The following is a 22,518-nucleotide window of genomic DNA, read 5'->3' on the forward strand; positions in this document are numbered from 1 at the left end:
TAGGAAGATTATGATATTTTTGAAAAATTACTTAACCAACCTACACTTTGAAGATTTTCCCGCGAGGGCAGAGACACCCCGTATACCTATGTGTAAAGTAAGGCGGGGTAAGACTAATTTAGTTTATTTTGATCGGGGCAAGACTAACAGTATGAGGATTCCATACAAGTGATAGTCTTACCCCGGTGATAGTCTTACCCCACCTTACCTCATATGTGTTCAAACAATTTTTTGGGTTATTAATTTATGAAGGCAGCATATTCGATTTCTTCAGATTAACTTACACAATAACTTCTTCTCACTGTGCCCCTATTTATTTCTTAGTATCATTTCCTATACGACCAATACGACCATATACCAGATCATACACCTTGTACCTATCTACATGCAGATACATAATGACACTTTTTAATGAATAGTTTTGTATGTAAAGGCGGACAAGTTTACGAAATTACTCAAAGTATTGTTTTGAAATATGTACATTTTACTAAGAAAGAGAGATTAGTTGCCATTAAAATAAAGGAAACGATTAGTCAAATAGGTAGTTTTTATTCTTTATCTATACTTATTCCTTTTTCTAACCATGTTAAAAATCTGGGCGTGATCATAGATCAAACTCTTTCTTGGATTCCGCAGATCAGTGAGGTGAGCAGAAAGATCTTTGCTACGGTTGGTTCCCTACGTCGAATTCGAAACTTCTTGCCCCTCGCCACTAAAATTGCGCTTGCTCAGTCTCTCCTCCTGCCAATTTTAGACTATGCAGACATTTGTTATTTAGACATTACTGAAGAGCAATTGAACAAACTTGAGCGACTTCAAAATGTTTGCATTAGGTTTATTTTCGGGTTGCGCAAATTCGATCATATATCAAGCTTTCGTTCGCAGCTTAAGTGGTTGCCTATCCGTTTCCGTCGCAACATACATATTCTTTCCCTCCTGTATGTAACGCTGTTTCATCCCAATACTCCTTTTTATCTCAAAACTCAGTTTAAATTTCTTTCCTCCATTCGTTGCTCGCAAAATCTGCTACTGGTTCCCCCTCCTTCTTCTTCAAAATTTTACATTAACTCTTTCAGTTTTCGCGCTGTCCGGCTGTGGAATGCTCTGCCTATTGATATCAAACGTGCTAAATCACTCTCTATTTTTAAAAGCCTCTTAAAAAATCATTATTTGTCTCTTTCATAAATTTTTAATTTTTTTTTAACTCCTTATTGTTTTATAGCCTCCTTTGTCATCTATATATTTATTTGTTATTTATATAATGTTTATATAGTAATAAATGTAGTATATTTTTATTTCTTATATTTGTAGTATATGTATTTTATTTTATTTTTATTATTTGTTTTATTTTCGCACCACCCGTTAACTTGAATTTGTTTCGCCTTCTCACTATCTGAAGGTTGTCTGGAAGAGATCGCTGTTTAGCGATAAGTCCGCCTGTTGTTACCTACATATTTGTACCTGTTCATACTTTTGTACCATTTCTTTTGTAGTGTGCAATAAAGCATTTTATTATTATTATTATAGTTTTTAGTGTAACATACTTTCGTAGATTTGTCGTTCGAAACTAAAATTAAAGAAGGTAAATATGTCCGATGCCACTTCAGTATGGTTGCAGTATATTATTGTAGATTAAAATATATATAAATAATAGTTTTAAGTACCAAAATAAGTTAAGAAAACAATTCCCGTGCCGTGTTCTAATTTCTGTCCTAGTAAAATCTAATTTCCATGGACACACTAATTCCCGTGCCCTGAGCAAAATTTTAAATTTAAATAACTTTTATAGTTTTATGAATATTTTTATCCCATAAGAAAATTAATATTTATTATATTTTTTATCAAATTCTCAGCATATTTTTTTTTGTGTAATGTTGGTATTTCAAAATTCCATGGGAATTAGACAAAAATGCTCGTTTGGTGAAATTGACCCATGGTATCATAATTTATTTTCTGGAAAAATAATACGAAAGTAATTACCTGAAGTGGAAGTGAACGTCACAGCTTAGGGCCTCGGTGCAATATTGCCTAAGGATATCTGTTTACCGTGGTATAATTCAAATTTCTGAATATTATTAACTAAACCAAAATAATCTTAACGGAGTTAAAAACACTGTATAAACAATAATACTTAATACAACGTGCAACGGTCTCGTATTTAGGTATTCTCTTTCGTACCTGCCTGTAAACCCATTAAGGGAAAATATTAAAACGAAAGAATTTTTCTCGTATTCTGGCAAAGGGCCTTTTTACAAAGTCTCTCACTTGTCAATAATAGTCGTACCCGGTCGTTGTCGTTCGTCAAACATCCCCGTATTTCCTTTTAAACCCTTAGGCACTGGTCCCACCGCGAGCTAGTAAGCTATGAGCTATCGGCTATAAACACAAACAAAAGATAAGCACTCCCGTGTAAATAAAAGAGACACGGCGATATTTATAGCTCACCGCTGGGCGAGTAACTATAAATATCGCCGTGTCTCTTTTATTTACACGGGAGTGCTTATCTTTTGTTCGTATTTATAGCCGATAGCTCATAGCTTACTAGCTCGCGGTGGGACCAGTGCCTTAGAACATATATTTAGAACAGCGGTCAAATACCTACTTATTTTTCTGTATCCTGGCTGAAAACCTTTCTAAAGATGACGTGGTTGACTCCTAAACTACCTATGTCATAGTTGTTGTCACATAGTAAACAAATTTAACATTCAGAAGATCTATATTTTCATGGATTTAAAAGATTTAGTAATATTTCATAAGCGCTGGTATATTATTACGTTCGAAGCCCACTCCGGGTGCTATTAGAGATCCGTGGAAATATTAAAATGTAAGAATATAACTTTTGTGATGTTTTTATGATATTGTCCAAGTAAATTATGTACGAGCAGTCAGTACATTTACTGTTATTTTTCTAAACAAATTATTAAAACTTTTATTTTATATATTTGATTATATTTTATGGGCGTATATTCATCGAATCGAGGCAACCTCGACACAATTACTTATCCCTCTAATTTGGTGAATACAGACCTCACAAAAGAAAAATCTAACGGCAACCTCGAGATACCAATACTAATTCGAAAAAAGATCAAAGTAACTATGAATATCGGCGAATGTTAAGCCCTTCTTCATTCAAATCAACAAGGGAGGTATTCAGAAATGTACAATAGTATACTAAACTTACTATAGTATTAGTGCATCGTGCACACTCTCAGGTTAAGTTCCATACTTATGTGCGCACTGATTATCGTCATCCTCAGTATAATTAATATCAGACAAAATTATAATATAAAAACTGCAACTGGACAAAGAGGTATTTGCTGTATACTGGATGGATGTATGAAATACAAAGACTGACATGTGCCGCTCTCGTCCTTCGTTTTCTACGAACTTGATTCTTGCGATTCCAATGCTGCGATTTTCGACATTCTTCGCCTGGTTCTATTAAGAATACGACTTGGAGAGCGATTCGACACTTGTCATGAATCGGTTAGGGATATGATCTGCCAGCTGTCAGCAGTGACATTTCTTCACCGAGAAATTCAATAGCAGGGATGCGAAACTCCTCGGATCCTTTCGAGCAAACTCGGCTCCGTTCGGCTCAGCATTGACACAACTTGACGTCCCTTTGCGTGCACGACCATAGATAAGATAATGGCTTGAATTTTGACAACTCTAAATAGCTGAAAGGGTTAGCGCCATATATTAGAAAGGGACACCATGATTCGACCCTGAACCGCTGTCAAACTTCGGTTTTGTAGGAAGTTTTCTGACGGTAGTACTATTATAATTGTTCTGTGGCAAAAGTAAGCAATTAAAATCTGGATCAGGCTTCTGCAAATTTCTACGTCAACGACGTACTGATACCTTGACATCAAATTTGTGTCATCTTAGAAATACGTTTCTGAATGACCCTCAAGCTGTCTGGGAAGCAAATTAGTCTAATTTACCCGCAAAGGCACTACAGATTCAGAGCATGAATGTGGTGTTAATTCAGTATGTTGCTGAAAAGAAATTTGTTTTTGCCCGCAACGTTACTATGTTCCCTTTTTCATGATAGGAAAAGCTTTTTCTTTTTCTGAATTTGGACCTCGTGGATGCATGGTTCTTAAGTTATAAAAAAAGTTAGCGACGAAGACGTGACTACGTAATTAGACCGTATCACCACTTAATAAAAATATTTTATTTCATCTGTAGAGACGATTCCAGCATTTTCTAAATAAACCGATTGAAAGTAAAACGATTATTCAAAAGCTACGGAACTCTTCATTCGACGTTGATATCTAAGACTGGCTAAAAGCGGTATAAAAAGCCAACTCTGCAAAGTTGAGCCACATTTAACCGCAAACATGTCTGAATTTTCGAATTTCGAACCAATGTTCCAAGAAACGTATAAGTTCATACTGGATCGTATAAAGTCGAATCAGGTATTTGTGTTCTATTTTATTTGCTCTTGTTTTGTTTTATTTTTGTTTGTAGATAGATATTATCGTTTATAGGCATTTTAGATACCTAAGTATTTAAATTTATGAGTCTGTGTGTGTGTAACTGATCGGCTGACCTCTGTGTTGCTAGTGTTGTTACTATTCTGATGTTTAGAAAGATTTCCAGGTGAAAAACAGAACTAAGACTTAAGTGCAGGGTAACCGTTATACCATACAGATTGTAATCCATTTGGACGGTTTTTGTATAATATAGGTACTTAACTGTTTGTTTTTCATTGTGACTACTTTTGGAGCTTAGAAATTGGCCCTTTGCTGGACTACGAGTAAAATCTCTTGCTTAACTCCCATCCTCCCGATTTATGACAACTTCTGATGATTTGTTGAGAAATGCGTCCAAGTCGTCCTACCGAATATTTTCTCCTCTCTTTTAGATTTATATAATGGATGAAGGATCGTGGCGGGGCCGTTTGTGTTGGATTAAGTTGGCAGTGAACATCCTGGCGGCAATCAGCCACACGGCTGGCGTGTTCGAGAGGATCGGTCAGGGAGCAGACTTAGTGCAGCTGTCCACGGATTTGTCAGCTGCGCTTATCCTTTGGCAAGGTAGCAAAGGAATTAGCTCAATTCGCAGTGACGTAGCTAGGCGTGGGCGAATGGGGCCTTCGCCCACGGCCTCGCACTTAGGGGGGCCTCTCAAAGCCAACCTTTTTATTAAGCACCTTAGGAAAACACATTGAAAAGGTCCTCGCTGATGTGGTTTTCGCCCACGGCTACATTGGTTCACGCTACGCCACTGTCAATTAGTTTTTAGGGTTCCGTACCCATAGGGTAAAACGGGACCCTATTAAGACTCTGCTGTCCGTCCGTCCGTCCGTCCGTCTATCGGTCCGTCCGTCTGTCACCAGGCTGTATCTCACAAACCGTGATAGCTAGACAGTTGAAATTTTCACAGATGATGTATTTCGGTTGCCGCTATAACAACAAATACTAAAAACAGAATATGATAAAGATTTAAGTGGACGCATTTCTCAACAAATCATCAGAAGTTGTCATAAATCGGGAGGATGGGAGTTAAGCAAGAGATTTTACTCGTAGTCCAGCAAAGGGCCAATTACTAAGCTCCAAAAGTAGTCACAATGAAAAACAAACAGTTAAGTACCTATATTATACAAAAACCGTCCAAATGGATTACAATCTGTATGGTATAACGGTTACCCTGCACTTAAGTCTTAGTTCTGTTTTTCACCTGGAAATCTTTCTAAACATCAGAATAGTAACAACACTAGCAACACAGAGGCCAGCCGATCAGTTACACACACACAGACTCATAAATTTAAATACTTAGGTATCTAAAATGCCTATAAACGATAATATCTATCTACAAACAAAAATAAAACAAAACAAGAGCAAATAAAATAGAACACACCCCGTACATCAAACGTGATTTTTGACCGAAGTTAAGCAATGTCGGGCGGGGTCAGTACTTGGATGGGTGACCGTTTTTTTTATGCCTTTTTGCATTATGGTACGGAACCCTTCGTGCGCGAGTCCGACTCGCACTTGCCCGGTTTTTTAAATTACAGCGTAATTAATTTTATGTGATCACAGCCTTGTGACTACGTTTACTATCATGCTGAAAATAACAAATTTAGTGATTAACAATAAATTGCAACTTACGGTTGCGGAGGCAAAGACAGTTTAACAATTTCTAACTACATGAACAAAGGCGCGGACCTTAGCTTACATAAAGTTGACTAGACTGCTTAAGTATGACTTGCATTATCACGCGTGAATCGTGTGATTCCATACTTGAAATCCCCCTAGTCATATCGCTGGCCCAATATTACAGGTTTCTATGTATCACTTTTATCAAACTGAAATTTGAACAGTCATAGTGACATTAAGTATAAATTTCAATTGACTCGAAAATGTAACATAGAACCCTGAAATATTGGGCCAGCGATATAGAGACGCGCGCGACAACGCAAGTCCAAAAAAAACAAAGCGGTAAAAGAAAAGGAGTAAGCGGTCAGAAGAATATGTCATCTTCTTTTAGCATGCCTCTTGTACATACAATTCTGTCTAAACCGAAAGTTGCTTAAGTACTTCATTGTACACATGGGATCGAATTGGCGGATCGACGACCAGCTGCGCCCGGACATGGTGGCAGTTAAACATGAGTACGTTACCACATTCCTCAGGTGGATTTCGGGTAAGAATATTTTTATAAATTTACTTGGCACCTACTTCAAATATTATCAGTTGCTAGCGCATATTATAACACGGATATTATTTTATTTTATCCTTATTGAAGACGGTTTTTCTCCTTTTTTTTATATGAATCTAGGTGCTACGGAATAGTTCAATGTAAAGTATAAAAATTTTTTCGGTAATAAATAGGTGCGGTGCGGTTTTCGATTTTCGGTGTGGTACTTCTTTGCCTTCCTATTTGTAAGGTCTCCCAGAAACTAATAAGTAATTAACCTTCCTATTTATATCATCATCTCAGCCATAAGACGTCCACTGCTGAACATAGGCCTCCCCCTTGGACCTCCACTCGTACCGGTTGGAAGCGATCCGCATCCAGCGTCTTTAAATAAAATAAATTAAATAGAAAGGCCCAAAATTGTAATAAATGAATATAAAATTCTGACGATTCTTCACACTATTAATTTGTAGGCCAATTACCAATAAATTTAAACATGTTTCGTTAGTGAAACATGTACATGTTCATCGCAATGCAAATACTACGTAAGATTATTTCGTCGCCTCCCGACACATTTAATGAATCGGAGACATTTTGAAGATTTTTCGATTTGCCGCTTCACACGCGGGCGGCGCGATTGATTGACTCCATGATTCGACGACGTAACGTTTCCCATTTATATGAAGATCTCCGGAGGGCGAGCGATCTCCTAGAAATGGGGGGTTGGAACTAGGGATGTGGGGATGAAACATGCCTGAAACCCTTGTTCGATGCTAATGGAAGATTTCCCAAATTAAGAGAACTTTTGGATATTTTGGACACCTTTTGAAGTGTAACGACATTTTTTATAAAATAGCCGTTATATTTTTAATCTATTCGTGCAGTAGCTATGTACAGTCGAGTGCATAAACATGTATACATTTCTTCACCTTAACCTATTGCAATAAGGTGAAAAAATTAATAAATATGTATGCACTCGACTGTACCTAATCCGAAGTAAAAGTTTGTGTCAGATGGATTGAATTGTAAATATTTTGAAAAAATATAATTTTACTCCAAATATACACAGATGAACAGGGAAGCTAACCTAACGCCTTGGACCTTTAGGCTACCCCACCACGGCAGTAGGTACCCCGTACCAATTTTTCGAGTATATGCAATATTTGAAATACTAGGCGTTATGGAAGGCCGGTTTAAATTCGGCCTTCGCGACTGGAAGGCTTGGTCACTTTTGCTTTAGTCGAACGAGCGAGCGAAGCGAAGTTCTTACATTCGACTTGGATCACGCAGCTGGCCAGCGGCACGTCCCGGCATTTCGATGTTTTTAAGCTGAACCGTCAGAAGATAGTTTGATACTCAAGAACTTAAGTAAATTTGTTCTAATTTAAATGAAATTGGGTAAACGTGTAGTTGAGGGCATTATATTTTAGTCATTAAATTATGAGCAGACTCGATCAAGGGATTATTGAGGTAGAAGAGCTTAGAAGGCCAAAAAGCTGTTTGTGAGAGGTCTGGCAATTCTGGTCATTTTTATTTGCAAAAAACATGGTCGAATTTAGTATCAAATGAAAGTGCTTGGTTTGCACTTTTATAATACCGTTTTTAAATTTACCATTTTGAAATAATTAGAAAGATAAAAATAAAATAATATAAACATAATATTGACATTTGACATTAAATGAGATGCGAAATTAAATAAAATGGAACTCAAAAATGGTGGAAAAATTTAAATAGAAGTGTGCCTATTTGTTCTCTAAGTGTACCTACTTACTAATTAAAACCATTCATGGTAAGGTGCCCGAAAAGACACTGCCTTTGCAGACGGTGTGCGGCAGGAAAAATAAAGTCCCCCAATATATCTTTAAGCGAGCAATATTCCCAGGAAAGGCACCTCACTAACCAGCATTCCGTTTCTTACACGACACGCCTTCGTCATGTCGTTTCTAATTAGTTATTGTTCAGTAATTACAGTGCCGATGAGTGAAAGAGCTTTTTTATCATTATTTTCCGCAACAAAAATAAAACAAAGAAATAGCATGCCTCTATTTTCTTTCTGTTTCTTGATGTATTTCTAGTTCTCTTGCGCTGACACCACTGCATACACTCGTACGTTAATAAGTACAGAGCTTACCGCGAACCACGTTAACGTGTTGCCTCCCTGTCTCACTTACGTACGAATTTACAAATGCAACAGAGAGATAACACGTCGAACCTGGTTTGCGGTAGACCCTCAGAGGGAGGGAAAAATCGAAATTCCAGCGGAGCGGAGAAGAGATGGATTTTGGATAGACGGATTACAACCAATGCTATTGGTTGATTCCTGACGGCCTACCGCGAACAACGTTCGACGTGTTGCCTCTCTGTCGCAATTGTAAATTCATATGTAAGCGCGACAGGGAAGCAACATGTTGAACAGGGTTCGAGATAGCACATCTCCTCTCATCTCCGCTCATATCCGCCTCAATGGAAAGGCAGCACACCTTGTTTTTTCAGTAAAGTTTAAAAATTATCATCAGTGTGAACAATTCTTACTCTATTTATTTCTTTGCAGTTTTCTACAAAGCGGTAAATACGTACTTGTTTTTGTACCTAATGCCGCGTTTAGCGTATACAGCTGTAAAACATTTCATCTTAAAAGATAGTGTGGCTTTCGTGACGCCATTTTATGTGAAGATGCCATTCAAATTCGATGACAACTTCTTACTGTACAGCCTCGTGTATTTGGCCGATTCTAAAATCTGTAAGTACTTCAAGGATTAATTGAACTTGTAGTATTCTCACAGCGAAAGTCTACTAAACTACCCGACATTTTGTAATCAGTTTTGTTGAGAGAGGGTGTTGATTCCATTGTTGAATTGGTACAATTAGAGTTGGTCCGAAAGTTTTAAATAAATAAAAAACTTTACTAAAACTTGCCAATATCAAACGATGTGAAATAGATCATAAACGTGTTAATCATGAGAAAAGCATAATACAGGATACAGAAAAGCATAATACAGGATTTGCTTTGTAATCAGTAAGTAAATATTTCATGAAGACTTCTTCTGTCTGCGACTTCTTCTGCGTGGAATGATGATAATTACCTATAATCGATAAAAACTATCTTATATCCTTTCCTGGAATTTTAACTATCTGTATATCAAATATCATCTAAATCGGTTCAGCGGTTTAAGCGTGAAGAAATAGCAGACAGACAGATGTCACTAAGAAGAAGTAATGAGTATTAATAAGTAAGAATAAATAAAAGAATAAACCCCCGCATTTGCAATGAAATGTTTAAATATCGTGCGTAGTTCCCGTCCTTAAACCACATATCATTATAGTAAGCACTATCACATGCACAGCAGTGAGTCTGACATGGAACTCACGTGGTGAAAGTCTGGCCGAGACAATTACCCATTATGCACTCTCCGTTAAATCGAGGAGTGAAATCAGAAATGTAACTTGCTGTAATAGGGATGATGACACATGTTGAATTTTATAACAAAATCTAGTAAAATAGATAGCATATGAGCAATTTATCATAAATAATAAAATGTGGATATTAAAATAATATACTTACAAAAATACAGGACTTGTAAGTTTCATAAATTAAGTTTTTTTCAACATCCAAAGAGGAAATAAGTAAGGATACCATTCGATTCCTTATATTCTATCCAAAGAAAAAATGAATAGCAACTATATACATAAACGCAATATTTTACCGATACAATCGCAATTTTTTTTTATTTGTCTATAGTACTTCAAGATGGACTCTCATCAGTGACCTTGATGTCACGTTCACTTATCGTTTTGTTAGAAGCGTTTCGCGAGTGAAGTACGACTAGGTACATATTATTAACTCACATTTATAGACGGACCTAACGCGAAATTTATTCAATTAACTTTACCGACGTTTCGACACAGGTTTCACTGGTCGTGGTCGCGGCTAACTGATGTCCCAGCATAATGTCAAAACAGAGATTTGTGCATCAGAGAGAGAAACGTATCGTTCGCTACGGCACGAACGACTGGCGTTTTGGCTAGAGTCGGCTAGACACCCTGAACTGATTTCATAGAGAAGTAAAGCCAATCGAACAAAAATATAAAAATCGCTATTCAAAATTTTTCCCTATTTGGTTTTATAGTATGAATAAATAAAATAATAATTAAATATAATCATTTTAATACAGTACAGGACGTAGGCTACCTAGTGACTTTCGACCTGCTATTCATGAACGCCGCCCTGCACCACCTCCGCTTGATGTTCGTGATGCTGCAAGACGACCTGAAACACGTGCAAGAAGAAAGCGTTGAACAAGCGGAGAACACTTTGAGAAAAATCATCCCGCTTCACCAAGATTTACTGAAGTAAGCAATATTTAAAACACGGTAAACATTGCACCGTACATAAATTCGGGCTAATATAAGCTGGCATTGAGACTTATTGATCACGTTAGTTGAGGACATACTTGAATAACTAGTATTGTTGCATTTTTGTGTTTAAATCACGATAAAACTATCAAAAGTTAATCGCATCAAATACATTTTATAATTATTTAATTATTTAATTAAAAATTGATACTAATTTAATGACACCGAGAGGACTAATTCCTTATTTAATATAATGCACGAGTATAGACTGCACACCAGCTCGAAAAAATCGAAGGGTAACTTTGCTCACCCCCAGCGATTTTGCGCTAAGTACACACTCCTCCCTCTGCCCCCTGGTTCCTAAAAGCGTTATTCATAAACGTCTGTCAACTCTAATTTAATAAGCCCTGCATAATCTTTTATCCCTATCCGTCGTTTTGACACCAGTGTTTGTAAAAAAGGGACAAATTTTAACAGAGATTGGTCCAATTAAGTACTACAATAAATTAATGCCGTGAGTTAAAGTAAGTAAGCCTATTGTACATTTTGATATGCAGTAAAGCTTTAAATAAATTATATGAATCCACGATATAATTTCATTGTTTTTACCTTAAATTCAGTACAAAACGCCAGAGTTTAAAGTGATAGATATGAATCCATACAAAATATTAGCATGAAAATCATCATATTCATCATATTGCTTTGAGTTTCTTTTATGATGATATTGTTACAGGTTGATGTTTGAGCTCAGCAATGCGTTTGGTGCTATATTCATAATTCACTTAGCTTTCTTTTCTGCAACCATGTGTTTCTTTGGTTTTGCTGCTCGAGTAAGTAATTTCCAATAATAAATCCCTATTCTAATTTAGAATAAGGTATCTATAGTTCGTTTTTTTTAGCATTGGAAATAAGGTAAACAATCTTGATGTGTCTTTTAATTAAAAAACACATTTTAAAAATAAATTACGGCTAATATGTAACAATTATGAATCTAATACGATCATTTATATTCTTCTGCTTTCATAAGTAATAGTTTTTGAGTTTTAAAAAGCATTTTTCAATTAAAAGACATGTCAAGATCGCTTACCATCTTGCAAGTTCTTTCTAATACTAAAAAAAAACGAACTATAGCACGTAGTTATTTTTTCCTTCCAAATATTTAATCACAGCATAATATATTATATTAATAAAAGTCAGTGTGACATTGGACGAAAACTCACGCTTATTTGCCAAGATCAACCCCCTTTATCATAAAACTCTATAAGACTCAGTTAGTTAATTTACGTTTTCTACCTTTCTTACAAATACATTAGTTGAAATAACAGATTAACAAATAGCTAATTGAGACTTGTAGCTAACTTTTATGAATAAAGAACATAATTTACAATTCTAGCGCAATTTTTAACTTTGGCGCCCAACGTGGGTCCGCGGCCGTGGCGTTATTGATTTGATTGGGTTCATTAACGGTCGGTATCACTAAAACTTAAAACGGTTATTAAATTTGGACGATACATTTCATAACATTCTCTAGGTGGCGTTGTTTATTTCGACAATAGTGGTACTTGCAAGAACTTATCTTGCCCGCGCTCACGCAAGCGACTAGAAATTTGAGCATTAGAACACATCGGTAGTGAGGCGTCATACAAATCTCTACAAAATTGCAGCCTATTCCACAGAGGCAGGTAGGAAATCCAAAATAAGCAAACCGGTGCAAAACAAACGCCATTGGTACACAGCCAGGTGTGGCATTCAATCTTCACAAATTGATTTTATTTCGACATCATTCGCAGTGCGCAAGCTTTCGCTGCGCTATGTGTAATATCAAGTTCATATCGATTTATATATTACGAATACAGTTCTTGATCAGTGTTGGCAGTGATCATAAAAAATATTTCAGATACATTGCAGCCCTGAAAGCATCAAAAACTTGTTGGCGGCAAATATCATTTTGGTTTGCATTTATACATGCTGTTATTATGGGCAAAATCTCACTGATGCGGTAAGTTTCAATTGAAAATAATCTTACTTAGGTCGTCAATATTTGTCTTGGCATAATTGTATCTAAATCGATTATCTGTCGTCATCACATTTTATTAAAAAAAATCGGAGCCGCTTTCGAAAACTTTTTTACAAATTCATATATGCTGCAGCACATATATGGCTGATGAACCATATACAAATTCGCACAATACACAACAATCCTCACGCAATAAGAATATCCAATCCTTCGTTGATCCATCTTGAAATTTGAATTCATTTTCAGAGTGTCGACATCTCTCAAGCGGCCTATGAAAGTCAATGGCATCTCAAGTCACAAGAATACAAAAAATGCATTCTTATCATCATGCTGAGGTAAGATAACTTATATATCGAACACGGTGTCGATTTTACTATGAATCAAATGAAGGCCAAAGATTTGGCGTTTAAGAACTATTGATTTGACCCTCATATATGTTCAGCGAGAATTAACGGTTTAGGAAAAATCATTCATTTGTGTTCCTGATAATTCGTGCCTAGGTACCTCATTTTTGTACTTTGATTATTTCAAAAAGTATGAATTTATCTCGAATATACCCTTACAGAATTATGTCACAAAACCGAGATCTACAGGAGAATTTATCTGTTCACATAGATATCAATATTTCAAGAAAAATTTCGATGACTTCTCAAAAAACTACAAATTTTCGTTGAGCTCGGCCCTCTATCATGCCTTACATTTAATCGATATGAACGCAACAACCCGTATCTTTGCACTTTGTTTGCTTTAAGCTTTCGTTTCTATTTGAGTATTCTTTTAAAGGGCTGGCAACGTAATGTTTCTTGCCTGCCGTAATGCCTCCAAAAACTGTTTATTACTTATTGCTGTAGTGTTAAAACATAGTAGGCACCTACATAAACTACCTGCACTGCAAACAAACATACATTTAAAGTGAGAGATTTAAACAATTGTCACACCTTAGTTTTCCTATTTTGTCAATTTCGGTACAAAAAACTTTTTTTCACTTTTTGAATCAAAAGAAAACAAGAACTAAAAAATTAGGGTCTCAAATGATTAAGAAACGGTTTTCGTATTTTAGATCGACTTTCTATTCGCGTCAAGAACAGATTCGATGCCGACGAGCGTGAGCCCGGCCTGACAGCCAATTAGGATATTTGGGTATTATTGTAATCCAATGCGTACAAAAACATAATTTATCATAGGATGGATGATAGTACTTAATGCTTCTAGTTCTCTTCTTTCGCTCTAAGCGTATAAAAAATTATAAGGTGTGTGAATTATATCGTGATTGAAAAGTTTGTTGCAGCGTGGGCAACTTGTACAAGTACCTGTATGACTGTTTTCCTTGTATGACATTAAATTTTAATACTGCCTCCCTCTTATTTTGCAATTTGTAAAAAATCATTTGGTAAGGCATCATAAATGGTTCATCAGGTAACAATTCAGCGTGAAACAAAAATACGTAGCTGCTGCGAGTACCTTCAGGCCGCGGACTGGACACAAGCTGCGTGGGGCACGGCGCGGCGAGCGGCAAATCAAAACCGTATATGGTCGGGACGAGTGCATTAAAAAAATAATGAATGTTCTTGTTTTCCGCTCGCCGCTCCGCGCGCCGCTTACGTCCAGTCAGCGGCCCTATTCGTCAGTCGGGCGGCCACACGGAAACCGCACTAAAAGATGTAATCGAGCGGTCGACCGCTTCTCGTGCTTTCTTTAAAACTTATAAAATATATTTTTCGCGAAATTTAGCTCACTTTATTTTTAATTTTTGCTTAGCATTTTAAACAATAACTTTACATAGTCAATTCGTAATGCATTAGAAGCGCATTATTAAATAAAAATGATTCTAGAGTTCCAGACATGTGTACGTCAAACACACCCAACGTATTTAAATGTTTCTCGTGCTCATTCTGCTCAATCTGACAAGAAAACTTCCTCCACAAAGTCAAGTTTGTTGCAGGTCGCAGAAGACTCAGTACATCAAATCTACGAGTTTCACCGACGTATCGTTGGAAACTTTCACCAAGGTATTTACCGCAGACGTCTGGCGCGACGCAATTTGTGTATTTAAAATCAATAATAATTGAAATATCTTTTGGTGGCGGTAAATATGACGAGGAAACCTAATTAGCTAAAAACAAACATAGCGAAGAAGACAAATCGCCAAACGCGAAATACGTGTTGTTGAGAAGTTCCGTTCTAGTCTTCATTAGCAGTTCCACTTCATCAAATGTCGCTTATTGATGAAAATACAAGAATCCCATCACCAAAAGTAGATTTTGACAAAAGTGGGGCCAATTGATAAGTATTATTTTGAAAAAACAAAAATATTTAATATATTTTGAAAAAAACAGAGTTCTGGTTTACAAACATTAAAAAAAACATCCAAGCGAATTGAGAACCTCCTCTTTTTGGAATTTTGAAGTCAATTAAAAAGGAAATCTGTTGACTGTAACTGTTAAAATACTAACGTCACGCTAATTCTGACTGTGTTTTGAATTTACACATTTTTTTTGTAGGTATTATCTTTCTCTAACAATTGTAATTGTTTATCAAACTGACTGATATTTTTACGCAAAAGTTAGTTCGAAAGACGTAAATTGTAGTCCGCAATAGGTACCTTTTGACAATCGCATAAAATTAAGTTAACCCTAAATTATCTAACCCGTAATAGGAAATTATCTAACCCGTAAGTTAACCCTATTGGTTAAAAAGGGGCAGTATGACGGCAACTCGGCCACATGCAACGCCTCTATGACAATTTTATTCACTTGCCAATATTAAAGATTGGATATCTTAGCCTCGGGCTGTTTCCCTAGCCCGATATTAGTTAGTTCAAGCCACAGAGCTCTGTGCTCACTTTTTATTGCGTTCCTCTACAGAAATATTACATTTGAGAGTATTTGAACTTAAATGCCCTCGAGCTTCGAGCAAACGGAACTCCTTGGTCATTGGAAAGACATTAGAATCAGTTTTTATTGAATGTGCTTGCCATTTTAGAATTTCAAGATACTAGCATTTCATAATTTAATGGTTAAATTAGTGTAATACTTTCTTGAAAAATTAATTGCTTATTTTTTATTTACTTACAAAGTTTATATTTTTAACCGATTCTATTTCTCAAAAGGAGGAGGTTATCAATTCAGTTGTACCTATGTTTTTTTTAAGTTTTTTTATGTTTGTTACTCGATATTATTGAACTCTCCGTCATATTATTGGACTGATTTTGTAATTTTGCATACAGATTTGCCCCGTTTTTGTCAGTTCAGTTAAATATCAGCCAACATTTTATAAGGCATTTCAAACTGTTTTGAGAAGTCGGTTTTTTCTATAAAAGATTATACAGTACGTATTTATCAAGAAATATTTATCACCAGCTGAGCAACATCTGCTGCTGACTGTATAAGAGTGACATTCCATTTCCAACTGCAGCTGCAATACTGTTCATATTACTATGGAAACGCGTCGCTGTCATTGTCAATTTCCATAGAAAATGAACAGTATTGCAGCTGCAGTTGGAAATGGAATGTCACTTTAAGTTTCAAATTAAAAGCGATAACGAATTCCCTTGATTGATAAGTAAATCGAATACCGGCTTGTAGCCGTTTTGCCGCGGCGTTGACTAACTTTCAAGTTCTTAGAAGTTTCCCTTTGACGCCAAGGAACTTAGTTTTAATAAGGGACAACTTGTCAAAGAATATTATAATACAGTTTGTTCCCTACCTGCAGCTCTTATGCTTTTGCATAATAAAATCACGGGCCAAGAGCATTTCGGGCCAATGGCCGTGCTCAGTGTAGGGTTCAGTAGTAACCCGACCGTCAAAATAGGCAGTTTAATAAACATTTTTTTCGTTTTTATTTCACCACGTTCACAGTGTGATTGATATACAGGGTGGAAAGATAAGTCGGGCCCTGGAGGGAAACTACCTTAAATCCTTAAGCTGGCTCATTTTACTTAAAGGAGATATTCCTTTATTTTTAAAAAGAAACAAAACTGCATTCAAAGATTTTCTAAAACTCGCTTGCCTCGCCCGGGACTCGAACCGACTAAAAATTCCAAAAAATAAAAACCCGTAATTTTATGCTACTAGTCGATACAGTTAATGTTAATGATAACATTTTTCCAAGAAACATTAGGTCTTACACTCGTCTGTCATACAAAATATCCATAAAATCTAATTTTTAGTACTTAATATTTTTTTAGACAAGCTAAATTGAAGAAAAAAAGAAAAATACTTTGAATGCAGTTTTGTTTCTTTTTAAAAATAAAGGAATGTCTCCTTTAAGTAAAATGAGCCAGCTTAAGGATTTAAGGTAGTTTCCCTCCAGGGCCCGACTTATCTTTCCACCCTGTATACGGGTACTCACCTATACCCGTGCCAAACGTGCAGCATAGCATTTTAAACAAACTAAGGATTACTAAGCTAAGCCGAAATCGAACAGACAGACAGGCGACCATAGCGAAAAAGGGACTACGGAACCCTAATAAAAAAGGGGTAAATACAGAGTGACTATAAAATGTGTCGTTTTTAAGCTCACATAAGAAAGGAGGGTTGATGTAAACATTTGAATTAAAACCTCAAAATTAGATATTCGTCATTTTAGTCGAATTGTGGGAGTAAGTACCGATGTAGTGTACAATTGTTTACCATCGTATTTTCTCAGAAACGTTCGTATTTATCATGTTGCTTCAGTCAGCCTCAGTACTTTTAGTACCGAGACTGACTGAAATAGCAAGACACGTTCGTACGTTTCCGTGAAAACATAAAGGAAAACAATTAAGCACTAGACTAGATCCATAACTAAATAAATTATTTTCTGTCATAATTAATGTAATGTGATCACTTTGCGCACAATAAATACATGTATTTTACGTGTAAAATACATGTATTTATTTATTTTATTTTTATATCATTTCCAGATACTGAACGTGACTTGGTCGTTCCTGTCGCTCATCACTGAAGTATATGAAGCATAAACATCTAAAGGTGTCAGTCCATTTCCAACGACAGCTGCATTACTGTTCATTTTACTATGGAAATTGACAATGACAGCGACGCGTTCAGTACCGGTAGTGCAGCTGCGGTTAGAAATGGAATGTTACCATAAAGGAAAACTACAGATACAATACTCATATCGTCACTTTTAGCCTGCCTGCCTTAGCAGTGTCAAACAGACATTCGCTAACGTCTGCGTAACTTACTTTCTATACATTTCGCTCGCACTAATGGATCCTCTACACGATGGGCCAACGCCGGCCACTCAAAGGGACGCAGCCATGCAGTAGAATAAGATAGCAATATCACTTGTTCCCTGCATAAATGCGTGTAGAGGAGCCATAATATGCGAGTACGAGCGAGATGCATAGAAAGTAAAAGTGACGCACACGCAGTGAATATGGCAGTGTCAAACTGGTGGTAGCCGTACTTCGGTGGTAGGTGAACACTTGTATTTTTGTACCGATAGGTATGTTACTGACCGTCGTCATTTGAACACAAGTTGAAGTTTTAGACAATGTGTTATAGTCTCGTTAGAAAACACAATAAGCATTAAATAATAGCACAATAAAAGATTTTCCTTGATATGTAAACTTTTCCTGTTTAAGGAATTAAAATTAATCATATTATCATTTTCTATTGTTATCAGGACTCATATGTAAGTCCCGAGAAACTACGTACGTGCTAGTACATTGTATTGTATGTATGCTAGTATATCAAGATACAAGTGAAATGCAACTGGTCGCATGAAGGAATTTGCAGTTCATTACATGTCTGATTTGTAAATTTCCATATCAGGATAATGACCGGGACAAGGTGATCCTTGAGAGTAATTTGCAAAGGAACTTGGACTATTTTCTCTTTCTGCCCTACTTAACGTTAATTCGTATACGGCCCAGGATTAAACCAACGATTTCGGCTTTCAAAATCGCTCCTGCCACGGCTTATAAGCTTACTCGCCAAGCTGTCACAATATAAATCCGAATACTGCCTGAATTTATGCACCGTTTTTAACCCCGAAAACATGAAAATGTTGCACAAAAAGATCGTGGAGACTATGCGAAAGCGTAATCGTATTAAAGGATTACTCACTCCATAAGATATGCTGTGCAATTTACCGGGTTCCACGCACAGAAAAACTTGTTTCATAAGAACAATTTTTTGTGATTGCCATGCCTAACCCTACCAACTAAGAGGAAAAACTAGGCCTCATTAGGATTGCACGAGCCAGGGTTGATACCTACGACTTCTGGTTTTCCAAATAAATGTCTAGTCTTAATCTCGTAATGCCCACGTTCTTGATATCTGAACACGCCTCCATTGTTAAGGCGTTAAGAGTGCGTGATCAGATATTCTTGAGCACCTTGGCCGCTTTGATATATCTGATGGCGACTGCACAAGTGTACACGAATAATAGTATGGTACATACTACACCTATCCATGCCAACTCGTGTTGACTACATCGATCTCTGTTCTAACAACTTCATCGTAGTGGCAGCTAAATTTGCCTGTTAGCAACATTTAAATTGACATTTCCAAGTTGGGAAGTTAGGTTGACATGGGTTGACACGTTTCCGCCGCCCGGTTTCGGCCACTCTTCGCTGCAAGTCTACACACAATGCCAATTAATACGTGATTATCATGACGTAATACATTGTGATAAAATGACGTGACTTTGAGAAATTAATTTAACGTTCTTAGTTGGATTTTACCAGCTTTTTCTCTTCTACTTGACGTAAATAATACGGAGGGTGTATGGTAGATGGCAAATAGGTTTTAAATAATGTTTTCTATATATATATATATTGATTGTACAAATTTCGAATTTTGGTTATTTTTTTTTTCATTCGTTTAAACATCATCACCATTTTCATCCTTCCTCCCGCAATGAAAACCCGTTCCACGTCAGGAGATTTGCCCCTATTTCTCAACCTTATATGGATCAACATTATTCTAAGTTTTGTCTAACACATATGTATGCTTTATTAAACCCAAATAAATAATTTCTCAAGACAAAAAAACTAGGTACGTACCAAAAGTGTGAACAGTCAAAAACTTAAATATTGCTCAATAAACATTTCAGTCGTACAGAACTCTAAAATAAACATTGGGCGGAATATCATTTTCAATAAAATACGTGTTCATTAGCATGGAACTTATCGAGAGGCAGGTCGAGCTTCGTTACGAAATGGAAAAAAATACATTCATCTCCGATTACGTAAACTTTTAATTGATAGGGGAAAGGAATTTCCTCTCGTATTTTATGACAGTTGTACCTACTTCACCCATAGACTTTTGCGAGCTGTTTTTTACCCAACAGTGGCAAAAAGCATACAGCTCGCTTGATAGTCAGTGGTACTCTAACTTAAGAAAAATTTTATGGACGCAAGTTGCAGGACCTTTAAAACTTATGGATATCTACACTCCACTTTTTTGTAAGAGCTCCATACTGTAGGTCCTGGAGAAAATCCTGCGGCTTCATCCTGCAATTTACAGTGGGAACAAATACCTATTTTTAAACATAATTCAATAAGCATACTGAACTATTTAGTATTGTATGACTTAAAATTTTATGGCATAGGTACCTACTTACTTTCTTATACATAGGTGGTACGATAGACAACCCGTCTCAGTGTCTATGTTTGTATATATTACTCATATTTGGCTGACTACTCGCTTCGTTTTTATGATCGTTAAGCAAAGAAAACTTTTAGTATTTTTATTATTTGCAGTCCATAGGTTCACATTTAAGATAGTAAATAGAAAGAAACTGCAAAGTCTCATAACAGTGTCGGCCATAAACCGGGTATGCAAATAAACATTAAGTTTTAAACTGCGCCTGACAACAGCTTAAAAGGAAGTTTTCGCATTATTTTTGCGCAGGATACGGAAACCTGAGCGTTTTCCCATAGCGGTTACGAAAAACTGTTATATTTTGAAGTAACGGAGAAACTGTTTTAATACATGTTTCTAAACGGAAGGATAGAATGGTGCGCGAAAGTATTTGTATCGATATTATGATTTTTATAAAAACAAAAAAAAACAACGGGTTGCACTCCGGGAGTGCCGACAGAAGTGAAAACTCAATGCCTAGTCCAAAATGTCTGCAGCACTATGTATAATTGACCCATCCTCCTTTCTATTGAAAAACTTTAGTTCCGAAATTGCTGGCTAGTGAGCTTAAATTTGTAGCGTTCATTGTTTAAAATTCGAATAGAAATTGTAAAGTTACCTTGCAGACCTCGCATCTCAATATATTTGGTCATGATATTTTGAGTTTTATTCACCAGTACTAGAGTTCACTTTTATTAGCGATTTCAAGATGTAGCTTTATTGAATTATATTTGAGTGATATAAAGTTAGAATATAACTGTGCGATCCTCGTATTTCAGCCCGTACAAGATTAGAACATTGAGCTTTATTGCTTAATATAAAAGTCCAGTTTTAAATAATTGACCTGATTATGATACGTTATGACTAAAGTTTTTTGGTGAATAACATTGTCCGTGACACATGACGTCAGCGTTACGTTACGCGTTACGCTGAATCGAGTTTATCATTTATCCCCACCTCAAAAATTGCTCAGCGCCGCTAAGGAAGTTTTCACTTCAAAAATCGTAATATCTATACAAATACTTTCGCGTATGTACCATTCTTTAAATGTCTATCTACACACACACAGTAGTAACACACACACACGCACACACACAGTAGAAAAACTCTTGCAACGCAATACAAAACTATTTTCAACGTTTCTCCCCGTTTCAGTTGCAGTAGCCTCAACGCGATTTGAAAATCGAAGTTATTTTTGAAGTTTTCCCGAGTCAAAAGGCCGAACATTTTTTCGCAAATCAAAACTGTTGTTACGTTCCAAGCAAACTTGAAACGGCTCAATTCTAATAAATACGAACCAAGTCCAGAGCGTAATAGCCAGGCACACCAACTCTTACTAAACAAAATAAGGTATACATTTTTTAAATAATTTATATGTCGGGTACAATGCCATTAAAAAGGTTATTATAAATAACGAGGTTCTTTATGTCTTTGAAAGTAGGTCACAAGGGCACGCGGAAACAATAAAATTTGATTTGGTTTATTGTTTAAAACATGTAACTTAGCTAAGATTGATATCACGTTATATCTTGTTCATAAATAAAATAAAACAACTGTTATAGTTTTTTTTACTATTTAGCTTAAGTATGGTGACAGCTATCATCTCCATACAATCAAAGCGCAAGTGATCAAAAATATGTAGGTACCTATTGAGATGACAGCTGTCACTGTAGCCAAGTGGTGTGAAAAAAAATTATAAATAAATCTAGAGGCTAATTCTAAAACACATTTTGATATCTTAATTATGTCATTTTGTGATATAAAAGCCCCGAATGATGATAATATGAGCGTTAATCTCGCTTGTAGGTACTTTGTTATATCCGTACCTACATGTATTGGTGCGAGCGAGACGCGCCGGCGAATGATACCTAAATGAAATAATAATGAAGTACGAGTAGGTAGACTAGG

The 22,518-nt window shown here is 36.2% G+C and overlaps 1 protein-coding gene across 2 annotated transcripts; it reads left to right on the forward strand.

Annotated features, from left to right (window-relative positions):
- Positions 1-4,275: 4,275 nt before the first annotated feature.
- Positions 4,276-22,164, forward strand: LOC134679375 (odorant receptor 85c-like). 2 transcript variants are annotated; one of them, XM_063538305.1, is made up of 10 exons: positions 4,281-4,424; positions 4,874-5,045; positions 6,499-6,654; positions 9,200-9,388; positions 10,821-10,998; positions 11,735-11,831; positions 12,899-13,000; positions 13,265-13,353; positions 14,961-15,027; positions 17,922-22,164. In XM_063538305.1, exons 1-10 carry the CDS (start codon positions 4,347-4,349, stop codon positions 17,976-17,978), a joined length of 1,185 nt encoding a protein of 394 aa, XP_063394375.1. In that variant the 5' UTR covers positions 4,281-4,346; the 3' UTR covers positions 17,979-22,164. The 2 variants fall into 2 exon arrangements, with proteins under 2 accessions (XP_063394455.1, XP_063394375.1); XM_063538385.1 differs by lacking the exon at positions 9,200-9,388 and having other exon boundaries at positions 4,276-4,424.
- The last annotated feature ends 354 nt before the right edge of the window (positions 22,165-22,518 follow it).

Source organism: Cydia fagiglandana, chromosome 1 (genome assembly GCF_963556715.1).
Source record: "Cydia fagiglandana chromosome 1, ilCydFagi1.1, whole genome shotgun sequence".
Classification (NCBI taxonomy): Eukaryota; Metazoa; Arthropoda; class Insecta; order Lepidoptera; family Tortricidae; genus Cydia; species Cydia fagiglandana.